Source organism: Varanus komodoensis, unplaced genomic scaffold (assembly GCF_004798865.1).
Source record: "Varanus komodoensis strain SLA01 unplaced genomic scaffold, ASM479886v1 scaffold23, whole genome shotgun sequence".
Classification (NCBI taxonomy): Eukaryota; Metazoa; Chordata; class Lepidosauria; order Squamata; family Varanidae; genus Varanus; species Varanus komodoensis.
In genome coordinates this window covers 17685509-17697383 of record NW_025335627.1, presented here as the reverse complement: position 1 = coordinate 17697383, position 11875 = coordinate 17685509, and the positions used below count along the sequence as shown (strand labels likewise).

Below are 11875 nucleotides of genomic sequence, written 5' to 3'. Positions count from 1 at the left end.
GTGGTGAAAGTGGTGGGCTAGATAAAGCAGCTTCCTAGAGGCAAGGAAGCCCTGCTCAACCAGCAATGTGGAACAGCCCCAGCCCTCTGAAAGCACTAGCAGATTGCTTTCTAGTCTGAGCAGGGGTGGATCTCCATTTGCTGCTGTTCTCTGCCCCACCATGCTGCCGGGTTTCAGACTCCGCTACCCCCACACTTGACACTTTCCCTGTTCCCAGGAGCCTGCCTCCCTGGCTTGCTAAGGAAAAGATCTAACACTGGAGGGGAGTCATGACAAGTGACTGAAGAGGGTTTACAGACTTTATGAATGCTGCACAAATCATTTCAATGCACTGTGTTAAATGCCAAGCTTCACAGTCTTCTTGAGAAATGAGATTTCCAAAAATAAGCTTCCCATCCCTATTTCAAGGACCAATTAGCTTTTCTTTTTCAGGCTTTGGGCAATTCCCTCCAGCATTTACTGTACCTCCATCAGACGGATTTTGACAAACAGCTCATTCAAAATGCTGGCTCTGAAGCAGACGCTACAAACAGGAATCAGTGAAGTTTGTGCAGTGCTACCGTCTTGTGGATTTGCCAGGGAGCATGCAGCACCTGGGCATTTCTACATTTCTGTACACAACAGTATTACACATATAAGCATAAGCCTCTGTTTGAAAGAGCCATGCCTCTGAAAAATAAAGACATACCAAGAGAAATTTTCTAGAACAGGCAATCTCTTGCACTAGTTGTGTATGGAAAGCCTAGTTTTTAAATTTGTGGAAGTCTGCATTGAGCAGAAGATGAAGGTGTGAACCCTGGAACTTTATTTGCATAGTCAGAACACTGTTTGGAAAGTGTTGCATTTGTTAAGATGGTAAAGGGACAAGGGGCTTGATGGAAGCTCCTGCCCTGCAGCCACTGGCTGCAACTTGAGAAAGGAACCAAGCAGCAAATGTCAACTCCATCTGCTTACTCCATGCAGAAACCAGTAAAGAACATGGACAAGGAAGAAGGAAGCCTCTTTGTCCATTTTGTCCAGCCTTCCAGAGCTTTCTGGAAGATTCCACTTGTTGCCTGGAAGGACTTGTCTGAACATGTGGCTGAGTGAATCCAGGAAGGAGTCACTTCCAAATTCAGTTAGAAACTATGTAGTGGTGATGCTTTAATGTTTCAAGGCATGCGAGTGAACAGGAAACAACTAACCCAGTGTGGTGCAGTGGTTAAGAGTGTGGGACTGGGACTTGGGCGATCCTGGTTCTAGCCCAGTCCCACTTTGCCATAAAACTCACCAATTGACTTTAGATCAGTCACAGACTCTTATTCTAACCTACCTCACAGGATGGCTGTTGTGAGAAGAAAAAAGAAAGGAGAACCTCGTAAGCTACCTTGAGTTCTTTGTGGAAGGAAGAAAGGTGAGAAATAAATGAAATGTAATAATTATTGTGCATGAGAAGAAATGGTTCACCTTTCCATAATGTATGCCACCCTTTAATTAATGCAATTCTCAAGATGGTTTACAATGAAAAAGTAGTGATGCCTCTGAAGATCTGAATTAGAATTCAAAGCAAAAGTGAGGAGCAAGTTTTTCCTCAGGTGAAACACTGTTTTTGAGGGAAGACCAAAGAGTTTTGATAAGACTCCTGACATTTGTTAGGAAAGGTGTTGTACATTCCTTGATGCTTGTTACATTTTGGCAAATTTGAGATGTTCTTCCTCAGGCAAAAATCCAAGTGGGAAGCCAAAAGAGTTTTGTTCAAAACTACTGAACTTTCTCAGAGTGGTTCTGCATTATCAATAGAATCTATTTCCAGTCCATTATCACTGTCACATGCATTAATTCATGAGTCTGTTCCATTGTGTTTCCGTATTAATGTGACTTTTAAAAGCCATAAAAATATCTGTATTTGAATAGGTTTCAATAGGCCATAGGAACAGACTTCCCAAAGAGTTCTAGATTCAGCAATATGCACACAGAAAATCTGGATCCTGTGGTGGTCCTTGCAGTAGTGGAAGTGACTTCCATGCGTATAGGGCACTCCATTTTTACTCATCAGCTCTGCACTACTTCCCCGCCCCCATTCCAAACCTTCTCCTGAGGGTTGGGGAATCTTTTTATAAAGTTGGCAGCTTGGATGTGGTAGCTGTGGGAGATGTAGGAATCATGCAAATTCAGGTGCTTCACCTTGTGTGAATGGATGCTCTTCCCACTACTGCAAAACCACTGGATTCAACCGCAATAAGGCTGGACTTTGCCAGTGCATGAAATAGTCCTGAGATGATGACTCAATTCATGCAAGACAAGAAGCCATGTTGGTTTCTAAGCTGAGAACAGCATGTCATGTTGTCTAAATGCAACAGCATGCCTTTTTACCTACTCTGGCTGGGTTGGCAACATGTCAAGTCCTTATACTGTGTGATTCTGGTTATTATCTTGTTTCTTACAGTCTTCTTTGTTCCTCAAAGGAAATATCCAAGACACCTGGAGCAATATCAGGCCAAACACATTCTACTTTTTATTACACATATTACATTCTTAAATAAAAATGCGTCACATAACTTTTTTGCATAGATATCTTACAATATACCAATTTAAAAAAGAATTATGAAACAGACCAGTAACAAAAATAAATCTTCTTCTTCATTAATAATCTTGTAACATTAACATACCACCATCATATAATACAAATAATATTTTTAAATCTTAAGACTTTTGTACAGCCAAAAAAATTGACAAAGTAATATAGCTTAAAAAAATAAAATGTCAACCAAAAAAGGCAGAACTGAGGGCTACAAGTTTGGGTACTTCTGCAATATACTAGAAATACCAGAGAAGGCCTGAGAGAGTGTGACAGAAGGTTCCTCCAAATGCACTTGGCAGACACATTGAGCGAAAGGAAAGCTGTAGTGCAAAATGAAAGTCCTCCGAGCGCTGTTGCTTGTTATATAGGGTTGGTTGGTTGGCTGGCTGTAAGGAATGACCAACTAAAGAAATTATATATGCTTTTAGAATAAGAAATAGGGCATGGGTGGATTTTTTTTTTATCATTAAAGCCAAAATTATGATTACATGTGAAATGTTGGGTGTAGACATTTTCTGATTTCTGACTTGGAGTCTTTTCTCTCATCATTGTCACTATTTAGGGAGGAAAAGATCTCTAAGGCAGGGAAATGTTTTAAGTGAGCAATTTCTCTACCAAACTCCTGGAACTCCCCTACTCTCCCCACCATCTGCTCCAGTTTGGGAAGCAATCAATCCTAGACAAGAGGCAAGTCAAACCACCATTAAAACTCAGTTGCTCCAATCCAGCAAGTGTTTATTCACATTTGGAATCAGATTACATATTCAGAACACACTCACTGTGAGAAGAACCAAAAAAGAAAAACAGTTTTGGGGGCATGGAAACCCTGCATCTAATATACCTAGTTGTATGCAATTCTGGCCCCAATTCAAGAGCAACCCTCTTTCAGTTACAGGGAGAGGGTAATCAAAGCATGGACACCCCCTTCCTCCCTATTGCCTCTGATCTGCATGGCAGGAAAACTGGGCAGGGGGAGCTCCAAGCTTTTCTGCAATTTGCATGTGCAAAAATGTATAGGATGGTGAGCCTTAATTTTGTTGCATGAATACTCAGTCACTGGGACTTCACCAGCACATGTAGCTCTGAGCAAAGCACATGGTTATACTGGTGCTAACTATGCTTCAACATTTTTCTCTTTATTTCACCTGTCTAATAAATCATGTAGGTGGATGACCATAGCCAGCGAACACCACTGAAAATTCTTCCTGGCCATGCCACAATTCAAAAAGCATTACAGCTAACAATGCACAAACTCCCCCTATCTCTTAATGTAGTTGTTCTGAACTTGCTTCAAACAGTCTTGTAACAACCAGTACAAATTAATTTTTGAAAGCTTAGGGAAACTTGAAGCCCTCTTTGCCTCTTCCTATATACTTCCCAAGCAAACATACCCTTAAGAAGCATGGGCCTAGCAGTGGAAACCTCTGGTAGGAAGGAGGGGTGAAGATAGGAGAAAATCATATATTGAATTAATTGGTGCTTTTGAACAAGACCTCAGTATATGGAAGGCCCAAACTCTAGAGGCTGTTTCATTTGATGGACAAGAGTTCCCAACTTTCTCATTCCAACTTCATCACTAATATACATCTATCTGGTTCACTTCGAAGCACTGGCCTTTTAGATTCTGTGCTGAAAAAAAATAATTATACAACAAACAAACAATTCACATCTGCTTGGTCAGCTGTGATGGATGTTTAAGTTCCTAGTACCTGGAGCTAATTTTCAAACATTTAAAACTCAGTCTTCCAGCTTAAGACTTTCCAGACTTTTGCACAGTGGTCAGTGGAAACCCCCATGCATTCCTGAAGGTATAACCATGCTTAAGCACCTTATGGGGCTAAGTCTCTTGCTGGTGTCATGCCTTGCTCTCACTGGAGCACTGCCCTCTCCCAGTGAAAGACAAAGTTGTCTGTTGTATGCACACACACTCTGTCCTCTTGGGGTTCACTTAAACCTGTCACACAACATTTGTAAAGTCATGCTAGATAACCCTCGTGTGGGCCACCAACACATGTGCTGGTCCTGCCCTTCAAAGGCTATGCAAACAGAGGCCATGTGAAGATCCTCCACACAGAGAGACAGGAGTACGCAACTCCTCCATGTGAGGATGAATTCTGGAGAAGCTGCAGATGCGCAAAGCACCTTCTCTTGGCCACTGAAAGCATAGCTGGCAAGGAAAAGATATGGAGGGCACACACATCTGTGGCACATGGTGGGGCAATGCAACATGACCATGCCACCACTTCACACACAATTTTAACTGGAAGAGATAGCTCAAGAGACACTCCTACCCTGTCTGTGGTCAAAGGAAGTGTGCGGAGTTCTGTAGTGTTGAAAAACAAAAACAAAACAAAAAACCCTAAATACCCTGTTTACACAGTGACAACATCTAAGACAAAAGGAAAAGGCTGTATACTTAATAAGTTATGATGCCTCTATTATACATCCTTCAATTCTCTGAAAAAATTTTTTCCACGTCTAGCTAGAGTCTTTTACCTTCTGATGACACATGTTAAAACAATGTAAGTGCAGCTTACTGTTCGTTAGCCAAATTGGTGCAAAGGTGCTCTGTTCTTAGTTTGTGGAGTTGAGAAAAAACAAATGCACAAAAATCATGCAACTCCATGTTGTAGCAAAGCCTAAGTAACAAGCTAGTGTTTCAAATCATTTTCACATTTTGACAGTCAGGGACTAGCAAGCACAGAGCTCAACAACATATGAAAAATGGATATATAACATGCTGTATTTTTACAATGGAAAAATGGGGTTTGAGGTTTAGCTGATCTGGTCAACTGGCCTTCCAACAAACTGTTTACATGTCTTGGCCATAGGCTGTAACAGCTAACATCCATGTATTACAAACACTGAGGATGCAATTCTATGCAAGTTTTAGAGAGAAAAAAGTTCTACGGCTCCAGCCAGCCAATCTGCCTAAAATAGGCATAGAATTGTGTCCTAAGTAACATAAATGTAAAACCTTTTAATTCTTAGGAATGTCTTTCCAGATGGACCTTGCAACCATATATACCATACAGAGTCATCTACCCAGGTAACAATCTTTCACACAGGAATAAAAAATAAATTGGATGTTCCAGGAAACTTTGTGTTGATAGCTGATTCTTACTCAGTGCAACTCAAATGATAAAACAATTTCCCCTTCAAACGGCATTGTTCACCATACTATTTCACTTTCAGGGTATTCCTGTCACCAATTTTTCCTCCCCAGTTTGCAGTCTGCTCGCTCACTGTACCCCGCAATGTGTGCATTCCAGTACGGGCAAAAGCATCCTTATGTAAGGTGACACTATTTCTAAAATCCACTGGGAGCTGCTGGTACCCTCACCAAGACAGAAAGAAATAGGCACTGATAGTTTCTACATCAAGGATAGTTGACACTCCATTTCATCTGAGAGGGTTACATTTAGTATAGGTGTGCATGTGTATTCAGGAACGCAGAGCAGGGGTGTGCAGAACCTGTGGTCTGGTAGCATGCCAAATTTAAACCAACCACCACCACCAATAGCCACATGCAGGGCACTTTTGATTCCTGACTCCAGGAGCATCATTAAAAGGGGTGTTCACTTGCTTGCTCGTTTGCATGTTTGAAGAGCCCACCAGTTTCTGCGTTAAAACAGAAAAATACATTCTTGATATGGGCCTCCTTCCATTCCACTGCCTTTGGGGGGAAAATAATGAAGCATTGTTTTAATCCCATGAAAGAAAGACAAAAGAAATATTTTTAAGAGGGCTGGGAACAAATCTTACAGTTTCTAATGCTATTAGCTATGTTTGGCAGGGAAGACAAGATTCTCAGTGCCTTACCCCCATGTGAATGTGGTTTTTTTAAGTCAGATTTTTCTTTTGAGCCACTTTAACATGGGATCTATCAGAAATTTGCAGCACAAATGATAAAGAAAAAAATGATGCTGAGAATACCATGCAACCAATAGCTAATGGAAATAAACTGGCATACTGAAAATGGGATGCCAAACAGCACGGCTGCTGAAGCAACAGGAACCCTACTTCTGCAGCCACTCACATGGCTCATGGGCTTTGTGTCTTTCTACCAGCATGATTCATGCAGTGCTCCAGCAGCAAGGTGCCCAACTGGAATGCCATGGGTCAGATCTGGCCCCTTCCCTGCTTTGCTGTCTATACTTCCCTGGGCTGGAAAAGATGAGCAGATGCCTCTTCTTTGCCAGCCCTGCTCCTGTTGGGAGAGCAGCATGAAGATCAGCCTCCAGGGCAAAGAAGCTGGCCAGCATAACAGCGGAAAATCATCTCTCTTAAAAATCCAATTTGTACAGGATAATGAAAGCCAAGAGGAGAAAGGACAAGTGTTGAAAGTAAGTTCTGGAAATATGTACAAACTCTTCATGTTCCTCTGGACTTGTAATATGAAAAAGGAAACCTCTAAAAAGCACAAGTCATTGTTGCTATGGCACCATCAGGCATGGACGTCTTTTGGGCTAAAGGCTGGGGAACATGTGGCACTATAGATGCTGCTGGACTCAACCCCCACCATCCTTCACTATTGGCTAGGCTGGCTAGGGCTGATGAAGCCCAACAACATCTGTCCCCCACCCTTGCTCTAAGTGGTCACACTCTGTCTCAAAAGGAAGGGGGGCACATACCTACCACTGCAACCCCAAACAAGCTGACTGGTAGGTTGAATCCCACTGACCTCCACTCCTTTCCTTATACGATTGGCAAGGCTGACTGAGTCCATCACAACTGGCGAAGTGGCTCGCTGGGAAGCACAAGAGTGTCACTGCTGAAGGCTGACCAAGGAAAGCAGGACTGGGCACTGCAGAGTGGTGCTGAAAGCACAAGGCAAAGCTGATGGGCCAGGGTGCTGTTCATGAGTTAACCTTGCACCCTGGCCTGGTGGGAGAGTGCATAGCTGCCTATGAAAGCAGTCGAGCTCATCTTTTCCTTGGTCACTAGGGAACTGTGGTGGCTTCTGCCCCTTGGCTCACCACCTCACTGATGGTAGTTTTATCTTTTCCAGATTTCCCTAGGAGCAACTTCTGCTTATTTTATCTGGTCTTTCTTGCAAATAAGTGTACATTAACATCCCACTAATATGGGGAAGCCATTAGAGACAGGGCCAATATTGGAACAATACAGAGATCCCAACCTACCACTGCAGTGTTTTTGAACCAAGTATATGAAACAGAATTCCTGCTACAACTTGCCTAGAATAAGGTTTTCCAGCCATCTAAGGGGTATTAATGATTTCACATTCTGCTGCGCTTAGATAAGTTAGCAAGACCACAAACAATAGGAGGTAAATCGATATCATTCCTTTTCTTTCCCCAAGCTTCCCACTCCCACCCACTTTTAATAATTTAAAAGACAGGCTTATATTAAATTTGTCACCAACGCCTGTAGATAATCCCTACAAGTTCTAGAGGCAATATGATTTAACAGCATTTCAGGTGATGACATTCATGGATATTACCCAAGGGCTACTATCATGACAAACATGTATGTACTTTACACAGAATGGTACAAGAAATATTTCTTGGACAGCATAGATTTTTCAGTCAACACACTGACTAGATTAGATGTTCAGTCATCTTCCCACAGCTGGTATCTAAAGCTGTCATACAATAGTCAAATACCAAGGTGCAGGGCTATCAAAATGCCCATTGAACCCCTGGGTGGAATAGAAAATATGCAAACACAGATATGGGTAAGTATAAGATTGTCAGCAAACAGTGCTCCAATATTTTCTAAATAATTGATAACCATAAATCTTTGGAATAAAACTTAGGTCTCTCCCTTATTCTTAAATGCCAACATTAATTGCCCTTGTAGAGATGGTTAGATTTTGGTCCATTTCTCATTCCATCGTTAAGGGCCAGACCATGTATTTGCAACACAAATGGCCACTGACAGTCACAGTGTACACAGGAACTCTGATCCAAAAACAAGACAGTTTGGTGAAATCAAAGATGGAAAAAAAAAGCCCAAATGGCTAAGTGCTAAGAATCCCTGTGTCTGTACGTACATTATACAATTTTAGATATTCTATATATATAAAAGAATCCTTTAAGTTTTTGCATCCTAAACATTAATTAGGAAATTACTGAACAGTCAGCAAGTCAAAAAACAGTCAAAAGAAGGGCAGTGAGCTAGTTTAGTGAGTGGAAGAGCAGCAACCAAGGGAGAATCACGTGCTGTCTTATTTCTCAGCATGTCTTGCAGGGATGGTCCCACATCATTGACTATACACAACCATTCCCAACGACTAACTCTCCACCTGCATGAGAGATAGTTTGAAAAGGGAGTCTTTGGAATCAGTGCCAGCTCCAACTAGCTAGAAACAGACATGTATATATAGTGTGTGTGTGTGTGTGTGTGTGTGTGTGTGTGTGTGTGTGTGTGTGTGTACAGAACAGAGAAATAAATTCACTTTGACCTACAACCAAATTATCTACAAGATTCAAAGGTGAGTCTGATGCCTCCATTGATCACTAACTGGTACAACCATTGGTCAAAGTGGACCCATGCACATTATCTTTTTTTTTTTTTTTAGTTTTACTTAAACTTGTCATCTGGAAGGAAGTCAGTGCTCACCAAAAAGCCAATCCCTTTCATTTAACCATTAACATGTTAGAAGAGTGGGAACATTATATCAATGTGATAAATGGGAAAGGAGAATTTAGGTAGCTATTTTCTCTAGAGCAGAGTGTTGCATGGGATTTATCTAGAAAAGGTTCTCACTTTTCCACCAATGATGATCACATTTCTACAGGTCTGCTCAATGCAAAAGTATATCTCTCACAGGTGCTAGACACACAAACAAGTTACCAGACATTTAACTGGGTAAAGGGGCTAGCAAGAACAAGTGACTAGAGCCGCTAACCAATCGTTGTAGGTTGCAACAAGTATGCCCCCACCATGGTGCAGAAGGAAAACCTGAAGTCATGCCTGAGTGGTAGAATCCAAGACAGATATCCAGGTGTGTAAATCAGTTCTGAGGAACACAGGGAAATGGTTCAAAGCTTCCAAGTAAGCTTTCTTTCAAGTTTTCATTAGGCAATTAAATAGGAAGTCTGAACTATGGCAATACGGTGATGCCTCCAAAGATACACTGTGGTGTTGCTCAGGAACTTCACTGGCCAACCACTGTGAAATCACACCAGCAGGTTCCATAGTCCCCTAGTGCACATGGTGTGCAATAACCAAATACCAAAACAAAACAAAACAAAAATCGATATCCTTGATGAAATCTATACCAGTTCAAGCAAGAAAAATGGTAGGTGTGTCCTAGGTGTCACTGCACAGTCTACTGCCAATTAAGGCCATTGGTATTGACTTAAATGGATCTTGACAGCTCTGTTCTATGAACAGCCAGAGCTAGAGCCAATCAAAGTGTTCTTGAGGAGTCTTGATGCAACATTGTACGTAAGGGAGTTTCAAAAACAAAAACGGAACCAAGACATATTAACATTTTGGCTACCAAACTGGGATTTGGTTTTTCTAGGTCATTAGTATTCCCTTCAAACTCTATTTAAAAAAGAAAAGTTAGTGCTACAAATTTGCAACTCCAAATCATGTTCCTCCACCCTCATCAAATTGCACTGAGAAGTTTGTCACTTCTCCTGTTGCTGTCCACCTGAAGGGAATCCTCTTCCATCTGGATTGATTTCCATTGGCAATAAACAGAGAACAAAAATGCGAGAGTCCTGAACAAGCAACTGTGTGTGTCTTACTGACTTCTCCTGCACCCCTTTTCCTCTCACATATCTTCTGCCTTCCAGATGGGCAAGGCATTGAGAACAGATGTACATCATTAAGTATAGTTGGGTGTATGACAGCAATTAGTGCATGTTTTGTGTACAGAGGTTTACATGTGATCAAGTTCTCTTCTCCTGACAGGCAGCAAGAGACAGGCAATTCTGTTCCGCTCCTCTCCCCATGAAGCTTAGGTCTGGCTGCATCTGGGCTACACTGAGCAATCTTGGCTGCTTTAGATGTGTCTCTTCATGTGCAGGGCAAGGTGATCAGACCTTGAAAAACACCTGCAAAAATAAATACAAAGATGAGATCAGGGTTGACTCCCATACAATTGTTCAGACTTTATTTCTTGCCAGATACAAGATCATCAACAGGAAGGATGCTTACAGCTGCATCACACAATTGCAGAATTTTCAACATACCTGGTATACACTGAGCACTCTAGAACTAATAAGCAATGATGAATCTAACTTGCAATACCCTTAATATTTCAGAAGACAATCAGTTTCTAACCCTCATAGTTAACAAAAAAACCCTTTAAAGAGATTTAAATCTATAGACATTGCTTATAGATTTGTACTTCAAATAGATATATCCAGTGAAAGTATCCTAGAAATTACCATCGCCTGGTGCTACTTCCAAATGATGATGTCTCATGCTACTGACTACCAGAACCTGGAGACTGGCAACAATTGTGCAGATCCCTCTTATTGAATCATTCCCTGGCTAGCAGGAAGGTAGAAAAAAGGAAAGTGGAGTCAGGTGCAAAGAACCCACACAGTTGGTCCCAGCATCTCCTAACTAGCTAGCGACATTTTACATGGGCTATAGTACTATTTACCCATACCTTCTGCCAAAATTAAGTTTAAATTAAAGAATGGGCTTCCTTGGGAGGTGATTGAGGCCCCATCAGTGAGGGTGTTCAAGGATAGGCTAGGCATGCACATGGTGAGCATGTCGTGAGCGGAGCCGGCTGGAGCTGAGGGTCTGGGAGGTCCCTTCTGACTCACTCTGTTTCTAGGTTTCTAAGTTTGAGCCTAGCATGGTTTAAAAACCTTGTATCTACAGGCAACAAGCTGACTGTTTAGAAATAAAAGTTGATTAAACTGTTTCCTACCTCCTCTTCCTACATTCTGATCCCTATCATGCAGTAAGAACCCATATATACCAGTTGTACCCCACAATAATGTACAGAACTGAAGGGAGTACTTGTTCTCTCCCCAGCATACTACCCAAATGGGCTCTCAAGAGTTCTATGTGGAAGTTTTACACTGACTCCATATGTGGCTGAACCTGCAGCTTCTATGTGGTTTACATACTCTAATGCATAACTCTTAAGACTTCGTGACCAACAAGTCATCCTCTCACCTTCTTGTTCCCCGCCCCCCATGCTTCAACATTTTGCCTGATGAAGAGGACTGGATGTCTCAAAAGCGTGTCCTAAATGCTGTGCATATTTGGTTGGTCCTAATAAAGGACCACAGAGCCTAATTGGTTTTCAAATTTCTCTTAGAAATATGTGTTGTTGCAGAATGATGGACTAGAAACAAAGCCATGAGAAATTAT

General features: G+C 41.7%; 1 protein-coding gene across 1 annotated transcript in view; it reads right to left on the bottom strand.

The window, feature by feature from the left end:
• Nucleotides 1-5172: 5172 nt before the first annotated feature.
• KLF7 (Kruppel like factor 7) overlaps nt 5173-11875 on the bottom strand; it is a 91984-nt gene continuing 85281 nt past the window's right edge. The window contains exon 4 of the mRNA XM_044432034.1: nt 5173-10593. Coding sequence (XP_044287969.1) covers nt 10542-10593 — 52 coding nt within the window. The 3' untranslated portion in view covers nt 5173-10541. The remainder of the gene's footprint in view (nt 10594-11875) is intronic.